Source organism: Acinonyx jubatus, chromosome E2 (genome assembly GCF_027475565.1).
Source record: "Acinonyx jubatus isolate Ajub_Pintada_27869175 chromosome E2, VMU_Ajub_asm_v1.0, whole genome shotgun sequence".
NCBI classification, from domain to species: domain Eukaryota; kingdom Metazoa; phylum Chordata; class Mammalia; order Carnivora; family Felidae; genus Acinonyx; species Acinonyx jubatus.
Genome location: NC_069396.1, coordinates 52,568,949 through 52,591,873, shown reverse-complemented (window position 1 = coordinate 52,591,873; position 22,925 = coordinate 52,568,949). Strand labels below are relative to the sequence as shown.

At 48.0% G+C, this 22,925-nt stretch overlaps 1 protein-coding gene across 12 annotated transcripts; it reads left to right on the top strand.

Moving 5' to 3' along the window:
• Positions 1-885: 885 nt before the first annotated feature.
• On the top strand, positions 886-22,633 carry LOC106988690 (orphan sodium- and chloride-dependent neurotransmitter transporter NTT5-like). 12 transcript variants are annotated; one of them, XM_053211156.1, is made up of 13 exons: positions 886-1,126; positions 1,249-1,496; positions 12,234-12,494; positions 12,671-12,828; positions 12,935-13,061; positions 13,218-13,396; positions 14,392-14,598; positions 14,802-15,040; positions 18,628-18,814; positions 19,234-19,435; positions 19,577-19,736; positions 20,056-20,221; positions 22,312-22,633. In XM_053211156.1, the coding sequence occupies exons 3-13, from the start codon at positions 12,272-12,274 to the stop codon at positions 22,390-22,392; spliced, it is 1,929 nt and encodes a 642-aa protein (XP_053067131.1). In that variant the 5' UTR covers positions 886-1,126; positions 1,249-1,496; positions 12,234-12,271; the 3' UTR covers positions 22,393-22,633. The 12 variants fall into 12 exon arrangements, with proteins under 12 accessions (XP_053067131.1, XP_053067130.1, XP_053067127.1 ...); XM_053211155.1 differs by lacking the exon at positions 22,312-22,633 and adding an exon at positions 20,779-21,434; XM_027038059.2 differs by lacking the exon at positions 22,312-22,633 and adding an exon at positions 20,432-21,434 and having other exon boundaries at positions 888-1,126; positions 1,290-1,496.
• Positions 22,634-22,925: the final 292 nt, after the last annotated feature.

Here is a 22,925-nt window from a genome sequence, read left to right as displayed (position 1 = left end):
TTTCATCTTTTATAGTGTGATCCTTGACCCATCTGAAATGTATTGTGATGTAAGGAGCATAATCTTTCCCAGGTGCCAATTGTTTCAACCCAATCACTGAATAATTCATGTTTTTGTCCACCCATTTGAAATTCCACTTTATCACATCCTAATTTCCATCAGTACCCAGGTCCTCGTCTACACTTTGTAGTCTACGCCATCAGGTTACTGCGAACCTGCTCCCCCCTCTTTTAGATATTGAAGCTTTACATAATGTTGCATCTTTATGGCACAGTGGCTAAGAACGTGAACTCTAAAACAGGCCCCCCTCGGTTCCTATCTTGGCTCTCCCCTTACCTCCGTCCGCAAAATGTGTTAACCATGAAGTCTACCAGCCAGACGAAATCTGCCTGGCAACCGGTGACATCACTCCGCCCACTGCAAGGCCGAATCCGGCAGGTAGCTGGTGACCCCTGGGCTCTAACCCGAAGAAGAAGCTTGGAGAGATGATGCTCCAAGGAGTAAGGGATGGAGGTAGGGTGGGGAGAACCGCAGGTTCTCGCTTCACACTTAAGGACTCAGATCGTCGGGTTTCTGCCCGCGAAACCGCGGGGCAGGCGTCACTCTGCAGAGTGATGGGGCCCAGACGCAGGCAATGGGATGTGGGCTATGGACCCGAAGCCCAGAAGAATGAGTCAACAGGGGCAGGCACGCCTAGGGGCTGGGCTCAGTTGTGAGCATCTCCAGGGTGAATTGCCTAAATCGCCTTATGGCTGCAGCGAAATATTAAAATCACCGCTGGCCCCAATAGCGGTGGTTCCCCGCAGAAACTCCGACCTTTGTCGCGCGCGCAGGCAGCCCCCCTGCCTCGCCACGCCCACAGAAGCGACCGGTCTTCTCCAGACTCGCGCGTCAGTGGCGGGTAAAGGGGGGTGCAGTGGCCCTAGCCCCCAGCTCCTAACCTCTCGGGGCGCCAGCCATCTTGTTTCCCCGGCCACCACCCCCCACCGCCTCTGGATGTAGACCACCCAGCCTCCCCTCCTAATCTCCCTTTCTCTCCAGGAATTTAGGGATCCAGGATGCCCTGAGTCTGGGAGGGGAGGGTTGGACACCAGACACCGAGAGGCAGAGTAGTAAAGGCCAGCAGGTAGAGCGGAAGTCTGGTGGCACGTCTTGCCCCTTCTTCCCTCCCCATCCCACCTCCCCTCCCCTCCCCCTTTCTCTCTCTCCCTCCTCAGGTCACCGATGGGGGACACCAACTTTCCCCAGCAGGTCACCTGGGCTGAGTCTGTGGGGTTGGGATGCTGTAGGCACATCCTTCACTGACCGGCTCTGAGGTGGACTCCCGGGACTCTCCCATCTGGATCGAAGAGTTTCCTGCCTGGTCTTCAAACTGCTTGTCGCTCCTTTGATTCTCTGAGAGCCTGGCGGAGAGTAGACAGAGCAGGGGGAAGCCCAGAAAGACGAGTTCCCATATCCAGGAGGGGCTGGACTGGTGACAAAGACAACTATCCCAGGCAAGTGCTACCTGGGCTGACCCCTCTGGCGGGGGAGGGGGTGTGAAGGCAGAAGAAGCATTGGCAGCAGAGTGAATTGCAGGTAGCCTTGATGGGGTGACAGTGGTGGCTGCAGCTGTGGGTGGGGGCTGGGAGGAGCTGGAAGCACCGGCCCATTCAGGAGGGTCCCTGGGTGCTGACCTAAACAGGACTGAGTCCCCTCAGGAAGATTTAAGCAAATGATAGATTTGGTCAGGTTTATATAATGATGCTGGAATAAGTACCCATTAAAAATCATATTCGTAAAGAATATCACATAGGAAAACACTCCTGATAAAGTGGATATATATATATAATCTCCAATACTATGTCCAATTTGCAAGTAATACACATATTCATAGAGTATATATTAATATATATTTATGTGCTATATGCTGCATTTGACATTATCCAATACATAATATATAATAATATCCAGTTTGTAAGAAATACACATGCATAACATATTCATATATACATATACTATAATAATACCCAATTTATAAAATTGGCTGGGCCTCCTTCTAAAACCTAAAGGGAATCCCAGCAGTGCCTCCAAAAGAAAAAGAAAGAAAGAAAGAACTAAAGGGAGCAAACATTTTATTTTATTTCTAAATGTTTGTTTATTTTTGAAAGAGAGAGGGAGACAGAGTACAAGGGGGGAGGGGTAGAGAGAGAGGGAGGCACAGAATCTGAAGCAGGCTCCAGGCTCTGAGCTGTCGGCACAGAGCCCAACATACGGCTCGAACTTAACAAACGGTGAGATCATGACCTGAGCCAAAGTCGGATGCTTTAACTGCCTGAGCCACCCAGGTGCCCCGGGAACAAACATTTTATTTATTTATTTTTTCAACGTTTTTTTTTTTTTTTTGTGGTTTTTTTTTGGGGGGGGGGGGGACAGAGAGAGACAGAGCATGAACGGGGGAGGGGCAGAGAGAGAGGGAGACACAGAATCGGAAACAGGCTCCAGGCTCTGAGCCATCAGCCCAGAGCCTGACGCGGGGCTCGAACTCACGGACCGCGAGATCGTGACCTGGCTGAAGTCGGACGCTCAACCGACTGCGCCACCCAGGCGCCCCATCAAACATTTTAAATCATGGTATTTTTTAAGACTGTATAGACGTTGCACCTAGTTAAACTAAAACCTCAAACTTAAGCAAGAAGAGGCAGATGGCCTGCCTTACAAATAGCAACAACCCTAAGCCATCTTCTAAAGTCACAGGTTGAACTGAGCCAGACTGTGTGCTGCACTGGAAGCGAATGCTGGTGCCAGTACTGCCCACAGAGGAGCTGAGAGGCATTTGCAGGGCAGGGTGACTGGCTGCCCCTCAGGCTGGAGTCTGTGCAGTGGGCTCTTGAATGGGTGGGGTGGGAGAGGGGCCACACACTTTCCAACCTCTAACTGGAAACTGGTTACCTGACAAAGGGCTGTTCTAATAAGAGGAAAAGCCTGGGAGATGCGATCCGACTACCAAAATAGCAACATTTCCAGATTTCAACAGTTTGTGGAAGAATTGTGTTATTTTTTTTAAGTTTATTTATTTATTTTGAGAGAGACAGAGACAGCATGAGTGGGGGAGGGGCAGAGAGAGAGGGAAAAAGAGAGAATCCCAAGCAGGCTCCAAGCTGTTAGCGCAGGTCCCGATGTCGGGCTCCATCTTACGACCGTGAGATCGTGATCTGAGCCAATATCAAGAATCAGACACTTAACCGACTGAGCCACCCAGCCCTGTTGGAAGCATTTTAATCAGGACATCCCCAAGAGCGGCTACTGGGGGCATTGCACTAGGCACGAGAAAGGGTGTTTAGGTGTAAAGTGTATTAAAATCTCAAGAGACCTCTGGCAAAGGTGATCAAGGCTGGCTTCCTGGAGGAAGTTAGATCTGAGAGGAGACATCAGTGATGAGTTGAAGTTATCTGGATGAGGGAGGATGGGAAGGGGCCGAAGGGAGGGTGTTATGTGAGAAAGAGTCCTCTGTGCATTTACAGGCGTGTGTATGAACACTTAGAAACGTGACGTCTTCTTTATATGGATTCTCTTTTTACATAAATGGTATCAAACATTTGATATTCTGTGACTTTTCACCCAGAAGTGTGTTTTGGAGACTCTGTTATGTTTTTACATACCATATACCTCTTTTTTATTATAAAATATTATACATATTCACGGAAGTCCACAAAACTGAAATGTTCAGCTCAACGATCTATTCTCAAGCAAATACCCCAACCATCCTGGTCAGAAAAAGAACATTGCCTATATCCTCCAAATATTCCCTTGAGCCTCTCCCAAACCCCAACTCCTTCTGCCCCTCAGTGGGACTCACCATTCTGACCCTTAGGACCATTACTACTTTTCTTTCACTTATGGTTTTACCACCTCAGTGTGCATGCCTAAACACTTTAGTTTTTGGACTTTGATATAAACAGAGTCATATGATATGTATTCTTTAGGATGTAGCTTCTTTCACCGAATATGAAGTTTTGGGGATTTATCCATATTGTTAAGTGTGGCTGTAGTTCATTTTCTTTGTTGTGTAGTGTTCTTTTGTACTGGCGATATCACTATATATATATATATATATATATATATATATATATATATATATATATATATATATCTCCACGCTACTGTGTTGAACTTCCTGATTGTTTCCTGTTGGGGTTGTTGCAAACAGTGCTGTTAAGGAAATTCCTGTATGTGTGCTCTGTTGCACACAGTGAAATTGCTGTTCGTGGGATATATATATCTTCCTTTTTTTTTTTAATGTTTATTTGCTTATTTTGAGAGCGAGAGGAGAGGGAGTGTGAGCTGGAGAGGGGCAGAGAGAGAGGGAAAGAGAGAATCCGAAGCAGGCTCCACGTTCAGCACAGAGTCCCGCTCGGGGCTCGATCTCACAAACCGTGAGGATCGTGACCTGAGCCTAAATCAAGAGTCGGATGTTTAACTGATTGAACCACCCAGGCGCCCCTGTATACCTTCAATCTTAATAGGTATTGGCCCACCCATCTCTAAAACTAATTTTGTAAGTTTCCATTCCCCTCCCCCCCAGCAGTGTATAATATTCCCCATGGCTCCTCATCCATCAATATTTGGTGTTCTTAGCCTTTCCATTCTACCAGTCTGACTGGTGTGAAATGGCCCCTCAATGTGTTTTTTAATTAAAAAAAATTTTTTTTGAATGTTTACTTATTTTTGAGAGACAAAGCACGAGCAGGGAGGGACACAGAGAGAAAGGGAGACACAGAATCCGAAGCAGGCTCCAGGCTCTGAGCTGTCAGCACCAGAGCCTGACGAGGGCCCTGACCTGAAGTCAGATGCTTAACTGACTGAGTCACCTAGGCACCCCTCCCTCGGTGTGGTTTTAATCACCATTTCCCTTCTGTTTAAATAGTTTGAACCCTCTGATATATTGTTCACTGCCCATTTATTTGGAGGATGACTTTGGTGAAAGGTCTCCACATTTCCTGGAACATTTTTCTATTGGGTTATTTATATTTTTCTTATTAATTTGTAGGAGCTTTTTATAGATTCTGGACTTTTTTAAAAAAACCTCCCTCAGCTACACGTGTGGCAGATTTTTTCTCTGTGGCTTTTAACATTTTTAATGCTGCCTCTTGACGAATAGATGTTCTGAATTCTAATGAACTCAAAGTTACTTATTGTTTCCATTATGGTTAGTGCTTTCCAAGTCCTGTTTTTGAAATCTTTCTCAACCTACAGATCATGAAAATACTCCCTCTTATTAACTTCTTTAGAAGCTTTATGAATTTGCCTTTCATTTTTAATCTCATGGGCAAATTTCATTGTTTCCATATGAATATACATTTTCCCATCCTAATTATTTAATACTGTCATTTCCATGATACTCTGGGTTGACATGAAATCTCTCTCCATTTATTTAAAATTTTTACTTCTCTTAATAATCTGTTTTAGGTTTTGGTATAGAAGTCTCATCTTTCTTTTGTTAGATTTATTCCTAAGCACTTGAAATATCTTAATGTTATTATTAATGCCATCTTTAATTTTTTTCATTACCTATTTATTTCTTGCTGGTATCTAGAAATGCTATTTATTGTATTCTGTTAACCCTGTATCCAGCCACCTTGCTAGACTCACTTGCTGGTCCTAATAATGTGTTTATAGATTCTGTTTTATGTTTTACATACATAATCGTATCTGTAAATCATGACATTTTTTACTTCTCATCCCAACTTTACACTTTAAAAAATCTTGTTGCGTTTGCTGGCACCTTGTACCAATTATCGATTGCCACCCAAATGCTGCAGAACAAATGACTTCAAAATTCAGTGAGTTAAAACGACAAGAATTTATTATTATACCTCATAATCCATGAGGGTGGGCTCAACTAATATGTAAGGGCGTTAGTTGACTGGCCATTGACTGTTCGACACTAGCTTGAGCTGGGACCACTGGAGTGATTCAGCTCAGCTCAGATTTACATGTCTCGTCTTCCAGCAAATTAGCCTAGATATGGCCTCAGGGTGATGACAAGAGTGTAAGAGAGCAAGAAGTGGGGCACCTGGGTGGCTCCGTCAGTTAAGCGTCTGACTAGTTTCAGCTCAGGTCGTGATCTCCCGGTTCTGAGTTCAAGCCCCACATAGGGCTCCGTGCTGGCAGTATGGAGCCTGCTTGGGATTCTCTCTTTCTCTCCCTCTCTCTCTGCCCTCCCCCTCAAAAATAAGTAAAAATTAAAAAAAAAATGAAGAGAACAAGAAGCAACAAGGAAGGCCTTTTTCAGCAAGGCTCTGAATGGGCACACCAGCCCCAATGCAAGGGGTAGGAAAGTAGATTATGGCCTCGTTAGTGAGAGGAACTGCAGAATCACATTGCAAAGGGAGTGGATATAGGACAAACTGAAGACTTAGAACCATGAGTGCTGTCAATCAGCTCAGACTTTAAATCCAGTTTGACTAGAAGGGACTGTGGTGGGCATCTTTGTCTTATTCCCAAACTCCAAGGGAAAGCTTTCAACATTTTATCATTAAGTACAGTATTTGCTGTAGCTTTTTTTGTAAATAACCTCTATGAAATTACAGATGTTCCTTTCTACTTCTAGTTTCCTAAAGTTGTTTTTTTTTTTTTAATGTTTATTCATTTTTGAGAGATAAGAGAGAGACAGAGCATGAGCAGGGGAGGGGCAGAGAGAGAGGGAGACACAGAATCCGAAGCAGGCTCCAGGCTCTGAGCTGTCAGCACAGAGCCTGATGTGGGGTTCGAACCTACAAACCATGAGATCATGACCTGAGCCAGAGTCTGATGCTTAACCAACTGAACCACCCAGGCGCCCCAGTTTGCTTGTTTGTTATAAAGGAATGGTTGTTGGGTTTTGTAGAATATTTACACAAATATTGAAATGATTGTATCATTTTTATCCTTTTTATGTTATCATTGATTTTTTACTTCTTTTTTTAAATGTTTATTTTTGAGGGAGAGAGAGAGAGAGAGAGCACATGAGCAGGGGAGGGGCAGAGAGAGAGAATCCCAAGCAGGCTCCACACTATCAGCACAGAGCCTAGTGCAGGGCTCAATCTCACCACCCAGGGGTCTCTGACATTTTACTTCCAAACTTCCCTGTATTACTGGAATAAACTCAATACAGTTGTGAAGTTATATTGTGTGCGTGTGTGTGTGTATGTTTTAGTTTATTTATTTTGAGACAGAGCACGAGTTGGGTAGCAGCAGAGAGAGAGAGAAAGAATCCCAAGCAGGCTCCACACTGTCAGCAGAGAGCCCAGTGTGGGTTAGAATTCACATACCATGAGATCATGATCTAAGTGGAAGTCAGATGCTCAACCGACTGAGCCACCCAGGTGCCCTGATATGTAGTATTTTCATTATCATTCTGTTCAAAATATTTTCTGATGTCCGTTATAATCAATTCTTTAACCACTGGTTATTTTTAAATGTAGTTCTTAATATCCAAACATAGGGATCTTTAAACTAATTTTTGTTAATTTCTAGCTTAATTGCGTGTGGTCAGAAGTGTACTCTGTGTGACTGTGATACTTTGGAATTTGTTGAGATTTGTTTTACAGAAAATATGGTTGATTTTTTTGTGTAATTGTTTATCATGTTCTTTAAAAGTATGTAATCTGCAGGTGTTGAATATAATGTGTGTGTGTGTGTGTGTACATATAAATATATATTCATTAGGTCAAATGTGCTAATTAAGTTGTTCAGGTCTTCTATATCCTTAATGAATTTTTGCTCTTTATCTTTTATGCCTAAGATAAGTAGATTCTATCAATTTCCTACATTTTGAGGCCACATTAAGGAATGTATAACATTTTAGAGGCACTGGAGTGGCTCAGTCAGTTGAATGTCCAATTCTTGATTTCAGCTCAGGTCATGATTTCATGGTTCGTGGGATCGAGCCCCACGTCCCTGACAGCACAGAGCCTGCTTTGGATTCTCTCTCTCCCTCTCTCTCTGCCCCTCCCCCTACTCACAATCTCTCTTTCTCTCTCAAAAAAAAAAAAATGCATAACATTTTAGGATTCATATGTCTTCCCAGTGAAAGGGAACTTTTTATCATTATTAAATTTCCCTCTTGGGGTGCCTGGGTGGCTCAGTCCTTTGGGTGTCTGACTTCAGCTCAGGCCATGATCTCCTGGTTTGTGAGTTTGAGCCTCAAGTCGGACTCTGTGCTGACAGCTCAGAGCCTGGAGCTTGCTTCTGTGTCTCCCTCTCTCTCTGCCCCTCCCCCATTCACACTCAATCTCTCTCTCAAAAATAAATAAACATTAAAAAAATTTTTAATTTCCCTCTTTATCTCTGGAGGCTTTACTTTAAATATTAAATACATCTTAATAGGGGAGCCTGGGTGGCTCAGTCGGTTAGGCGTCCGACTTCGGCTCAGGTCATGATCTCATGGTCCATGGGTTCGAGCCCCGCGTCGGGCTCTGTGCTGACAGCTCGGAACCTGGAGCCTGTTTCGGATTCTGTGTCTCCCTCTCTCTCTGACCCTCCCCCGTTCATGCTCTGTCTCTCTCTGTCTCAAAAATAAATAAACATTAAAAAAAATTTTTTTAATAAAATAAAATAAATACATCTTAATATATAAATATTAAGTACATATAAACATTAATACTATAATGTGTAAAAATTATATATTAATATATTAGTAAAGCTATACAAGCTTTCTTTTGGGTAGAGTTTTCATGAAATACTATTTTCCATGCTTTTTACTTTTAATTATTCCAAATTCTTACATTTTAGGTGTCTCTTGTTAACAGCATTTAGTCTGATTTCAGGTTTTTATTAAGTCTGAAAACTTCATCTGTAAGTGGAGCATTCAGTCCATTTACATTTAATACAAATACTGAAATGTTTAACTTTAAATCTCCCATTTAATTAGGTGTTTTGTACCTGCCCTATCTACTCTAGATTACTTTTTCTCTTCTTGCATTCTTTGTGCATGGTTTGTTTTTATTAGTCTATTTTTTCCCTCTTATAGCTTAGAAGTTCCATTTCTTTGCTGTTCTTTTAATGCATGCATATTAAATATGCATGCATTTTATCAAATAATATTTATCAGTACCCTAAGCGAACCAAACGAGAGTTCGTCCACCTGATGCTAAGCAAGCAAATAAAAACCGGCACCAAGCTTTCGCAGTGAAGAAAGATTTACTGGGTGGCCACCACCCAGGGGAACCAGGAGCTAATGCTGAAAAGTCCCAAACTCCCTGATGACTTCCAAGTGGGGGTGGGGGAGTGGAGTTGGAGGGTAGTTTAAAGGGTGAAAATTCAGGGTGAGGGTCTCAGGGTCTTGGATCACTCTGATTTTTTGTTTGTTTATTTTTGAGAGAGAGAGAGAGACAGCACACAAGCAGGGGAGGGGCAGAGAGAGAGAGGGAGACACAGAATCCGAAGCAGCTCCAGGCTCTGAGCTGTCAGCACACAGCCCGATACAGGGCTTGAACTCACAAACTGTGAGATCATGACCTGAGCCACAGTTGGAGGCTTAACCGACTGAGCCACCCAGGCGCCCCAGATCATGTTGATTAATTAAGGATTCGCTCAACTATATTTCCTTTCTTGACCATCTTGACCTTCTGGCAAGTTCCTGACCGGTTTGGGTGTGACTGGAGCAGGGCCATCGCTCTGCTTTAGGGGCCTGAACCGATAAACCATTCTGAGCAGACTGCATTAGTGATGTCATCTCTAGAGTACAGAGGCAGAAGTTCCACATCCTGTGACTACTAAGCCGCAAATTATTATGTTTTCTTGCAAACGCGGCACCTTAGACTTGTTACCTCCGGCAGAACAGCATCCCACAGACTTTTCAGGAGGCAACTCATTTCCTGAGGCAGTTTCTTTAACAGTAGCTAAGGGCTACGTGACTCTGGTCAGAAGCAGCTGAGAGCCCCATGTCTAAATTGTGGGGTCTAGGAGGGGGCTTGCATCGCTGGTCTCAGGACTTTTATCCTCTTCCCAGACAATAAAAAGTACTTACAACAATTAAATTCCACTAACCACCCTCCTTATCTTCACTGTGGTGCAATTCTTACTCTTTGCTTAATTAAAACCAAACAAGATGTTACCATTACTTTTTGTGCAGTCTCAGTTCCATCCCCATATTTGCATTTCCATTACTCCTGATTCCTTTCTGCGTGTCTGACCTTCCATCGAGGATAATTTCCTCTCTTGGGGCGCCTGGGTGGCTCAATCGGTTGAGTGTCCCTCTTTGGCTCACAGTTTGTGGGTTTGAACCCTGCATCGGGCTCTGTGCTCACAGCCCAGAGCCCACTTTGGATTCTCTATCCCCCTCGCTCTCTGCCCGTCCCCCGCTCTCAGAAATAAACATTTTTTTTAAAAGATAACTTTCCCTCTTATGGAAGAACCCTCCGTCTTATTTCCTGGAGTTGAGGGCTTCTGGTGAGAGCACTCTCTGAAGTTTTGTCTTTCTACCATCTTCATTCTTGAAATAAGTCGGGGATCCACTAATTCCCAGCTGGTTGCTGTATTGCTTTTGACAGTGGCTGATGCATAAATTGTTCCACAATCTAATCCAGTTAAATTCAGGCTTTTTTACGGCAGTAAGTTTTTGAACTCAGTGTTTGACGTTTGTTCTGACGCCAGGAGGGATCTTCTTAGCTGTCTCTTTCCCCCGCTCTCTCTAGTGTATTCCTGGCCTAAATTTACTGATTTTGAGTGTGCCCTCAGGCTTAAACAACTTCACACCCTGTTTCAAATAAAGTCAGTTCCTTTGGGAAGAGCTTCTGGGCCCATTTGTTCTGAAGGCCTGTCTCTCTCCCAGGACAAGATCTTCAGAGGTGGATGGGAACAGAGGCCTGCTTCTCTCTGAGTGCTTTTGGAGCAGGGTGCCACGTGGAGCATTAACCTCTGGTCTTACTGAGTTGCCCCTCCTGACATATAACCTCCACCTCACCAATGAGCTGGGGCAAGGGGGTGACTAGGGCCCCCAGTATTCTCCACTTGTCGGGCCACAAATGAGGGCGGAGTGGAAGAAAGGGGCTCCGGACCTTTATACCACACACTTTCCTGGAATTTCGTCTCTGCCACATGTCACCAAAAAGGAATGACAAATGCTGGTGATCTGCCCCTCCTGGGAAGGTGCCTGTAGCCTCTGAGTGGGAACTGGGGAGAGAGGGAACCATGTGCAGTTTCCACAGCACCGGGCCGGGAGTGAGGAGGGAGGGAAGCAGGCTGTGGGTCACATGCCACAGACTCTCCCTGTTCATGGTGAGTTTTAGTAGATTTTCCTGACTAAACGTTTGCTGTGTGCCCTGAAGACATTTTCCAGAGTCCTTGAATGTTTTCTTTCTTGGTAATGTTCACAGGCTGTATTTGTTTCACTAGGGGATGGGTCCACAGAAACTCACTGCTCCCCCCCCCCCCATCTTGCTGCCTTTCCAGAAATAGAACCCCAAGGAAGCTCTTTACCCAATCTCTATACCCCACCTTAGGTCTCTTGAATCAGAATCTGGAAGAGTGAGGCTTGGAGAATGAAAGGCAGGAGTCTGGAGGTTTTTGAGAGCTCCTCAAATGGTTGGGATACACAGGTTTGAGAACCACTGGCCTAGAAGCCCGCATGCATTAGCTGGGCCAAGTAGACTAGAAGGAGAAAAGAAAGAAACCTGAGTTTCTTGAGTCTTTACTGTGTCCTTGGCACTCAATATCCACTATGTCATTTTTAATCCTTTCAGATGGGGCTGATTTTTTTTTTAACTAAGTTTTTTAAACTTTATTTATTTATTTTGAGAGACAGAGCATGAGCTTGAGCAGGGAAAGGGTAGAGAGGGGGGAGAGAGACAATTCCAAGCAGGCTCCACATTGTCAGCGTGGAGCCATGTGGGGTTTGAACTCACAAACTGTGAGATCATGACCTGAGCCAAAATGAAGAGTTAGACGCTTTTAAGCGACTGAGCCACCCAGGTGCCCCCAGATGGGGCTAATGTTCAGCTGACATTCCACGGGCTATGGCTGGTTCATTCTGATTGGTGCTCACACCATAACATTACTAAATATTTTGAAATTCATCTAGCTTGTAAGATGAGAGAGAAAAAAACAACAACAACCGAGTCTCAAGGCGATGAAATTATTTGCCCAAAGTCCACTAGTGAGAAGGGCCAAGAGGTAAATTGTGGCCCTTTGTTGCCCTGAAACCCTGCCGGCATGAAGTTTCAGTGTCTGAGACATAGCCCGTAAAGTCTGCTATTTTTGATGACCCCAAGATTCCGTCAGGAGTTAGTTGGCCTGAAAGAAGAAAGTCATGGAGTCCCTTGAAGAAATATCAGAGGAAGAGGCTCCCAAAGGACCCAGAACTTCCTCCTTCCTGTCCGGGAAGCTCACAGCCAAGGAGATTCTGGCCACCAAGACCCAAAACTACTTTGCTGAGACTAAAAGAACCGAGGATATCTTAATGCAGGTCGCTTTCTCCATTGGGCTGGGTAGCATATGGCGTTTCCCTTACCTGTGTCAGCGGAACGGAGGAGGTAAGGCCAAGGACCTGGGTCTTGAGTTTGGGGAAGGAGTTTTAAGGCTTGAAGCCCAGACTCCCGGGTCCTGGGGGAGGAGACACCTGGAGGTTCACCCAGACTTCTAGGGGATAAAGCGGAGGGGGGCCGGGACTCCTGGCTGCCTGAGCACAGCGCCTGGCTCCCTTCTCCAGGCAGCTTTATCCTGATGTACTTCTTCATGCTCCTCTCGTTTGGGATTCCCCTCCTGTACATGGAGATGATCGTGGGGCATTGGCTGCGTGTGGACAACATCCGGGTCTGGAAGCAGCTCGTCCCCTGGCTGGGCGGCATAGGATACGCTAGCATATTGGTGAATGAGGGGCCCGGGCAAGAGGCATCCCCAAGTCACCCCCTGTGGTCTCCAGGCCCCCGTCTCTGTCCATCCTGTCCCTCAGGCCCACTGTGTCCACCCCTAGGTGTGCATCTTGATGAGCTTGTATAATAGCGTCATCATCACCTGGAGCCTCTCCTACCTGGCCAACTCCTTTGATAACTCCCTGCCCTGGAACCAGTGCCCACTGGTGAAGACCACCAATGTCACTGGTGAGGAGACGGAGAGAGGAGGCCGGCAGGGCCAAGGGAGGCAAGGGCACCAAGGAGCAGGAGAGAGGCAGTGAGAGCCACGGGGGAGGAAGTGAAGAGCCGGGGACCGGCACCTAGTGAGGTGGTGCCTAAGCACCTGGGTCCCCCCGCCCCCAGACCTCTCTTGCCTTCGGACTGTGTCCCACCAGTACTTCTGGTACCACACCACCCTGAGCGCCTCAGGCCACATTGAGGAAGGGGTCGACGCCCTCGTCCTGCACCTCACACTGGGCATCTTCGCAGCCTGGTTCCTCCTCTTCTTAACCATGATCACAGGGCTGAAGATTTCAATGCAGGTAAGCCACCACCCCTACCCCCCCACCGACCCCGCCACAATCCGGCCGGACACCATCCCACTCCTTCCTGCTGACCTCTCTTCTCTAATCCCCAAGACCCTCCCCCACTCCCAGAGGACAGGCTCTGCCATCCAGGGCTCCCCAAGGCAGCAGCGTCAACCCCTCCTGTCACAAAGAACTGCCCCTGTCCCATCCACTGCAGGAAGGAGCGCCTGGTACCCACTCTTCCCCATGCCTCACCCCCAGGTCACAGCAGTGGAGACCTTCTAGAGCAGACCACAGCCTCGCCCCTTGAACCTTGCACCCTGTGCCTGCCCGCACATTGACAGGGCCTGTTAATCCCTGAAGGAGCCAGTTGGCTACCAGTTCCTTTCCAGAGTCTTCCATTTTATTTTATTCCAACCCATACTTCCAGTCCACACCCCTGCCACCTGGATCATCTTCTCCTTACGTGGAAAATTTATTCTGGTGTGTTTATTAGGTCACTTCAGTTAACCTTACCCGCAGCTTCTGGCCCCCAAAACAGTTCATGCAGTCGGTTTCCACCCCATGTGTCCCTGGAGCCATCTCTCCACAGCCTTCGAGATAAAGCAGATTTTACTAAAGGCTCAGTAGGGGCACATGGAGGGAGGGGGCCTGCCTTCCTCTCCCAGAGCGGAAAGAACCAGAAATACTTCAAAATTCCCACTGACCGTGTTACTCTCTCCCAAAGTCTCTCCTCGGTTGCTTTTCCTCTGTCTTCACCGGTGACATTGTCCCATGCGGTTAACTCACCCCAAGACCATAAAACCCAGGCAGATGATTATGTCCAGCTGCCCTACCACATAAAAGCCATCTCTACTTGGTGTCTCACCCCTCACCTCTGAGCAGCTTATTGGTAGATTCTTCCCCCAAAACAACATCACCGTCTCCTAAGGATAATCCTCCGACAGCTCCCTCATGTCACAGCCAGGCCACCTTCACCCGGCCAGCCCAGCTTATCTCCCTCTCTCTAGGCCTGCCGACCTGTGCTCCCTGTAATGCTTGCCTCCACCTGCCCCTCCTCCCCCCTTCTCCTGACTTCTGGTTTCTGTCTTGACCCACCTGGCCAGATCCTGATTTTTTCGGTATTCCTCCTCTACATCCTCCTCCTCTGCTTCCTCATCCGAAGTCTCTTCTTGGAAGGTGCAGTTGCCAGCCTCAGACGTATGGTGACCACAGAGGTGAGGCTGGGGACTCCACACCTCCTCCCTCCCACAGCTCCCCAGGCCTTCTCTGACTCTTCTTCTCAGACACCTTTCCTAAGGCCCCCAGCCTGCCCCTCATCCCTCTGCTCCCCAGCCCAGCTTGCCCTTCTTCCAGCTCACCGACGGGTCTACCCTCAGGCTCACCCCCAAACGTCTCTCTCTCCCAACCCCATCCACAGCTCTCATCCTGGGCCTCGCTGGACCTCTGGCGTCAGGCAGGAGGCCATGTGGTTTATTCCTTAGGCCTGGGCCTGGGCACCACCATCAACTTCTCCTCCAAGGCTGGAGGCAACAGCTACATCCAGGTGGCCTCTTTGGTGGCCCTGGTCAACCTGGTGACCTCATTGCTGCTCACATCCATCGTCTTTATAGTGCTGGAGTTCTGGGCCACCACCAGCGGCCACACCTGTGTTGAGAAGTGAGTAATTACAGCCTTGCAGGTCCAACAGGAAGTCCCTCCCTCCGCTTTGGCAATCCCCCAGCCTCATGGGCCTTCACGCTCTGGCCTCTCCAATAATAATAACAATAACAGCAATAGTTATCATAGTCATCATAATATCACATTCTCAGAAAAAGCTGCCAAATGATAATATTCTAAAAACTTTTTTTAATGTTTATTTATTTGGGGGTGGGGGTGGGGGGAAGGGACACAGAGAGAGGGAAGGAGAATCCCAAGCAGGGTCTGTGCTGTTAGCACTGAGCCTGAAGTGGGACTCAGTCCCACAAACTGTGAGATCATGACCGAAGCTGAAACCAAGCATCGGACGCTCCACCAACTGAACCACCCGGGTGCCCCCAAATGATACTGTTCTAATATCCACCACTTTATAGATAAGAAAATAGGCCCAGAGACAGGACTGTCCAAAGGTTTCCATAAATTGTAGTTGGTGTAAAGAAGACTTCAAAATCAATTCTTTAACTTGCAGAGGTTGTACAGCATCCTGGGCCACAATCAAAGGTTACTGGCCTAGGCTACATATTGGAATCATTTGGGGAACCTTAGAAAACACTTACACCTGAGTCTCACTTCCAGCAATTCTGATTTACTTGGTCTGGGATGCCTTCAGGCATTGGGATTTTTTTTTTTTTTTAAATGTCCAAGGTGGGGGATGCCCGGGTGGCTCATAGGTTAAGCATCTGACTTCAGCTCAAGTCATGATCTCACGGTTCATGAGTTCGAGCCCCACATTGGGCTCTGTGCTGGTAGCTCAGAGCCTGGAGCCTGTCTTGGATTCTGTGTCTCTGCCCCTCCCCTGCTCTCTCTCTCCCTCTCTCTCTCAAAAATAAACAAACATTAAAAAAATTTTATAAAAAAAAAAAAATCTCCGGGGCGCCTGGGTGGCTCAGTCGGTTGAGCGTCCGACTTCGGATCAGGTCATGATCTCACAGTTTATGGGTTCGAGCCCCGCATCAGGCTCTGTGCTGACTGCTTGCTCAGAGCCTGGAGCCTGCTTCAGATTCTGTGTCTCCTCTCTCTGCCTCTCCCCACTCACGCTTTGTCTCACTCTGTTTCTCAAAAATAAATAAATGTAAAAAAAAAAAAAATCTCCAAGGTGGGATTTTTCTTCCAGTTAGGATGTTGAAGGATGCAAAAGTCCATGCTTCCTTGGTACCAGCAATTTTAAAAATGGATAAAATAAAAATAATACTTTCCTATAATGTTACTGAAGAGCAGTAGACACAAAGGAGCCCTCATGAACTAAATAAAGCCTGGAGAGTAATGAGTTCATCGTACATGAGCAAAGAGCCACGAATGCCTTCATATCTGGGGGTAAGTGGCTCCTCGGGTGCAGGTGGCTGGAGGCACAGGCCTGTCACGGATGGAGAGACTTTGCACTGACAAGGAGAAACCGTGCAAGCATTTAATAACAGTATGGGCTGCCAGCAGGTGTTGGAATCGCAACGAGCCCCCAAGGAGGAAATACACCACTGGACCGAACGGTTTGCCTCTCTATTCCCAGGAAAGGTTTTTGGAGAAGAGGCAGAAGTGCAAGGGAGACAAGGGAGCAAGCAGAGGAGCTCCGCCTAGTCTTGTGGTTTCAGGACCCGTGGCCCCACTGGAGCTGTGTGCGAAGACAAACCCAAAACATCTACAGCTACTATCCAGCCCACTTCAACCCAAATAATGACAACATCAAAGATATTAGTCCTCATGGTGGGGGGGAAGGGCAGTGTGCAGGAAGTTGGGGGCATGGCCCGAGGGCAACGTGAGCCCTCCTTAATCCCATTTGAAGGCAGAGAAAAAACTAATGAAAACTGTCACCCACCCCAGCTCGCCTCAACGCTCCGAAAACTAACTAAATAGCCCTAACTCTTAGCTGCCTGTTGGAATAAAAGTCTTAAATTTATCGAGATTTCGCAAAATAAAACAGATCACAGACCTTCCTTCTTTGTTGTTCTATCTACAACGCCCCACGTGGAATTGAACACTCTCGAGACATTCCGAAACCCAGGAAAATAGAATCCATAGCCAAGAGAAAAAAAAAAGAAGACCCAAAGATCATCAAGACATTAGAATCAGCAGACAAGACCTTTAAAACACCGATTATAAATATGTTAAGGGATTGCATAGAAAAGATTAATAAAATGGAAGCAATGGAGGTATTTTAGGAAAGATATGGAAAATCTAACAAAGGACCACATGGAAATTACAGAACTCAAAAAGTCGATGAAAACAAAGTTTCACTGGATGTATTTAGTATTCATCCAGCAGAATAAAGGATCAGTTAATTTGAGGACAGGTAAATAGAAGTTCTACAAAGTGAAACACAAAGAGGAAAAAAAAGAACGAAAAACTGAAGAAGACCTTCAGTGACCTATAGGACTAATATATGTTGGGGGGAGGGTTAGTTTATTTTTTATTTGTTCTGAAAGAGAGAGCAAGCAGGGGAGGGGCAGAAAGAGAGAGAGACAGAATCCCAAGCAGGCTCCGTGCTGTCAGTGCAGAGCCCGATGAAGGGCTCAATCTCATGAACCATGAGATGACCTGAGCCAAAATCCAGTTGGACACTTAACCAACCGAGCCACCCAGGCGCCCCAAGATTAATCTATGTCTATTTGGAGTTGTGGGAGGAGAGGTATAATGGCTGAAACTGCAAACAATCCAAATGTCTGCTAGGAGGTGAGTAGATAACAAATCTTAGTATAGTCATTCAATGAATGGAATACTATCTGCCAATTAAAATGAATGAACTGGGTTTATTAATGTATATTTTTTAATGTTTATTTTTGAGACGGAGACAGAGCATGAGTGGGGGAGGGGCAGAGAAAGAGGGAGACACAGAACCTGAAACAGGCTCCAGGCTCTGAGCTGTCAGCACAGAGACCGACATGGGGTCCAAACCCATGAACCGCGAGATCACGATCTGAGCCGAAGTCAGACGCCCAACCAACTGAGCCACCCAGGCGCCCCTATTAATATTTTTTAATGTTTATTTTTGAGAGAGAGAGAGAGCATGAGCAGGAGAGGGGCAGAGACAGAGGGAGACACAGAATCTGAAGCAGGCTGCAGGCTCTGAGCTGTCAGCACAGAATGTCATGTGGGGCTTGAACTCATGAACCACAAGATCATGACCTGAGCCAAAGTCCAATGCTTAACCAACTGAACCACCTAGGTGCCCCCAAATATCCCCCTTTTTATTAGGACCCCAGTCCTACTGGATTAGGGGCCAGTATGACCTCATCTTCAATTACTTCTGTAACAACGCTCTTTCCAAACAAGGTCACATTCTGAGGTAGTGGGCCTTAGGACTTGAACATATGAATTTAGTGGGGGCACACTTCAACCCATAACACTGAGGAGTCCTAGCTACAACAAATCTAGAGTCTTCTGCCCCTTCGGGGACTCCCCAGCGCAACTCCCCTGCCAAGTCCACCTGATTCACTTCCAGCCCCTGTCTATTTGCCCTTGTGACTCGGCTGAACTCCTCTTGCACAACTCACTTTCCTCTCAGGCAGCAGAGGGGCCAGACTGCTCACCACACTTCCTTTGCTTTTCCCGTTCAGGAGTGTCTCAAAATTGATAAGCCTGATAAAAAAGGGGGTGCTGCCTCAGGATGCCAAGCCCCCCGAAGACATCCTCCTCCTGCCCGCCCTGGACTACCTAGACTGGATCAGCAATCTCCCTCAACACCTCCAGTACCCGGTCATCCGCTTCTCCCCATCCTGCAGCATCATGACCCAGAAGGATAAGGTGTGTTTGTGGGGGTGGGAGGGTGCTTCCCAGAGGCCCCACAGGACACTGGGAAATGCATTTCCCAGGAGCCTCATGGGCCACCCACGCATCTTCAGAGGAAGGTGGCAGTTATAATCAAGTTTCCACCACTGTTACCTGTGCACTAGGGTCTTCACTAAGTGGTCACTTGACTTTAATCCTCACATCAACCCTAGGAGCCCAGTTTGTTAGAGGAGGAAACTGCGGCTTCAAGAGGTGAAGCTCACACAGCTCAGGAAAGCAAGCAGGGCAAACACTCAGCCTTCTGCCAGCTGCCCACCACTCTCTGCCTCTTTCCTCTGTCCGAGACAGACATTGCTAATTGATCACTGCACCATTCCCCCCCCCCCCCCCCCAATCCAGACCCACCACTGCCTGAGAGCCCTTCTCCCCCACAGTTCATGGAGGGACCTGGCCTGGCATTCGCAGCTTTCTCCCAAGCCATCTCGCTGTTCCCTGGCGCCTCTCTCTGGGCCATCCTCTTCTTCTTGGCCCTGGTCATCATGGGGCTGAGCACCTTGATGAGCATCTTGGAAGGCATTGTCTGTCCCCTCCAGACCTCCTTCTCCCTCTTCAGGAGGTATCCCAAGCTGCTGTCAGGTACTGTGGGTTCTCGGCCTAGCAAAGACCCTGCCCTGCTGCCCCCTCTCCCCAGGCCACCCCAATCTCTAGAGCTCACTTTGACCCCTAGCCCAGCCCTGCGCATAGACCTCAGTGTGGCCAAACCTGCCTTTGTCACAGTGCTCATCTGCTTGGGAGGTTTTCTGGGCAGCCTCGTCTTCACCAGTCATGCTGGCAGCTACATAATGTCCTTGTTTGATGACTGCCTGGTCCCGCTCACCCTCATCGTCATTGTGGCCTTCCAGAATGTGGCCCTGGCCTGGATCTATGGAGCCAGGAGGTGACGTCCAAGCCCCGGGGGCCCATCCAGCCAGGGACCCACCCCAGGTCTCTGCTCCCTTTGTCCATCCCACAGCAGGGGGGCCCAGCCAGCAGCTGGCGGGGTACAGGCACAAGGAGCAGTCAGGAACCAGGGGCTATAGGGGACAGTCTGAAGGCAGAGGGCTGGAGCACTACACGCATGCAGGTTCCCGTCCTCAGCGAGGGCCCAGCAGGACTTGGCAGCCAGTGAGAGAACCACTCCCAAGCGCTCGGGTCCCGGCTGCCAGAGGAGGGCTCCTACCCAGACATCTACGCCTGTCCTGTTGTTCCCTCCCCAGGTTCAGGGAAGAAATGTTCAGTAAACTGGGCCGCCTGCTGTGGTCCTTCTTCACTTTCCTGTGGCGCTACGTGACCCTGCCTGGGCTGCTGGCCCTCTTCACCATCTGCCTCACGCAGCTCCACTGGAGGGTACCGTCCTACTACATCGCCTGGAACAGCAGTATGGTGAGGTCCCCCTACCCTGGCCTCTCACCACCACTCCGGGCCCCGTTCATCTCATCTCCCACTCCACGGAGACCCGAGGTCTGGGCTCCTTCCATTCCCAGGGAACCTTTAGCCAGCTTCCCAGTCCCTGGGGAGTGGAATCCCCAGCATCGCAGGGACTGAACCCCCCCCCCCCTTCCTCCCACCCTGCTCCCTTCTTTCGGCCTCCAGAGCCAGGAAGTAAAACAGCCCTACCTGCAGAGCACCCTGAGCTGGGTCACCTTCCTCAGCATCCTCACCTTTCTGCCAATCCCAGTGCAGCCACTCCACCACTGGTGGCACCTCGAGGACCACATTGCTTTTGATCCCTTTGAAAAGCTACAGTCCAAAAAGATGCCCTTGGTGCCCCCCAAGTCGTTACAGTACCCCAAACACCAATTGGTGACATCCCAGAAGACAGACACTGAATGCTCATCTAGAAAAGTCAACCCACCCTTGATTAGGAGGCTGAACCTGAGCTCCTTATGGAGGTTCAGCCTGCCCTTGAGTGAGTACAACCAGAGCTCTTCCTGGTTCAGCCTGCCTGTCATTTCATCCCTGACATCTGCGCTGTCCATGAGGAATGCCAGCACTCCCGTTTCAAGGCAGGTGAGCCCGGCCTCAGTAACCATAGACAACAGTGACAAGAGCAGGGAGACCCAGGAAGAAAATTAGGACTCTGTTCAATAACTGGTGACACCACCCATTTTTCCAAATCTGGCATTAGTGTCCATCTTGCTACAGAAATAATCGGTCCTGTCGGGAAGTAGGGAGAGGGACACATGGAAATTTTGCCTAGCAACCACTGACATCACTCAGTTGGCCTTGGGAGGAAACGGACAACTCAGGAGCGCCTTCCTCTCCTGGAATAATACCGATTCTGCTAAGTGGAACACTCTGATCTGGGGTTGGAGAATTCAGAAGAAATCAACTCGGCCATTCACAGGGCTGCACCTAGGGCCTCCTTTCTCCCTGTGAGGAGGGAGCATCATGTTGGCATGATGGAGATGGGCCTCGAGGCACTTGCCGGGATCCAGCCCTCCCAGTTATCATGGAGACAGACAGTGTTCTCTCCAAACCCCAAACTCCACCACCAACCTGGAACACTGGGGTAGCTAACGCCTCCAGGGCTGCTCTCTCAGAATGGGGCTGGGATAACAAAGCTGAGTCAATAAATTGATCCACTGAGACCCCGTGCACAGGCTGTGGGCACACTGTTCTTTCCATCAGCCTCCTTCTACACACATATCGTCCAGATCTCCAACCTCTGGTGAACCGAGTGTCCAATCTGGTGATTCCAATCTCCCACTCCCTTTGGGACACAGATACTGAGTTTCTAGACTCCTCCTTGTTCTGGAGTTGAGCCAAACCATTGGGGAACTTTGCAGCAATCAGTATCACTCAATCTAGAAAGTGTGTTAACCCTTAAACCTAACTTGGTAGTTGGGTGACCATACTAAATGTCTTATAATTATCATCTATTAAGAGGGTAGCATGCCTAGAACAGCACCTGGCAGGTAGGTCCTCTCTAGCTATCATGCTTTGTTCTTACGTGGGGTGGTCGGTCACCCACTTGGGTGCTGGGAGGGAGGTCACCTGGATTCTGTGGGCTCAGGACCCAGGAAGTCTTAAGAAAGAACTTAGAGCTTACTAGGTTTGTCTGCGGGGATAAGTGGCACCACCCTACCTCTTTGAATATCAGATGGAGTGAAGGCACCTGGGGGGTGGGGGGAGGCACCTTCTAGAAGCCACACCTCTTAGGGACTTCCTGGGTAACTCCCCATCCCCAGAGGTCATGACCTTGGGCATCAAGGTCCCATCACCACCCTCTCTGGTTCCCAATCACCTCCCAAGTGCCTGCCTGCCCATTCATACCTTCTATTTACCTCAGAGGCCTCTAAACATTCTTTATCACACTCCCCTATCCATGACAACCTTTTGAGAAAATATTCCCAACATATGTAAGAAATCTACTTGTGACCTGCTGTCATTCTGCATACTTAATATTGGCAAAGCTTTGTCTTCCTTATTTTGGTTGAAAGAAACCTAAATTTTTCCTCCTGCATCTCCAGTGTAAATGGCTTCTACAACCTGATTTGAAGAGCCCCGGAAAAGGCAGAGGCAGAAGCTCACAGGCCCTTCCTTGTGTCTAAGACTCACCCCTCCGGCCTTCCTGCCTCCTCCCTTGCTCTCTAGGGACCCTGGGTCTGGGATGACATGGCTCAGGAAACGAGCTGGGTGGAGAGGGCCTGGTCCCCGTACCCTCTCTCACCCTCTCCGAGTCTCTTCCCCTCTCCGAGCCAGGGCCGGCCACCCCAGGCCAGGTATGCCAAGAGTCCGGCGGGGTAAGATAAAAGCCAGTGTAGATGATGCATCTTAACCCATGTAGGGCTCTAGCAAGAAGGTGTTTTTTTGTGTGAGGTTGTGGCCTGCCCCGGCATGGAGGACGCAGTCCCAGGTCCTCTGGGACCTCAGAAGCCCCCAGGCCTCTGTTAGCACTTAGACAAGGCAACAGACGGGCCCTTTGCTGGGCTCCTTCACGCACCTCTCCTTCCAGGGAGTGGATACTGCAGGAGGCTCAGAGAAGAGAAACAGCTGCTCTGAGATCAAGTAACCAGTGACTCAGGTGCAAATAGAATTGAGGTCCTCGGGTTTCTAGTCTGGGAACCTTTTCTTTTTCATTTCC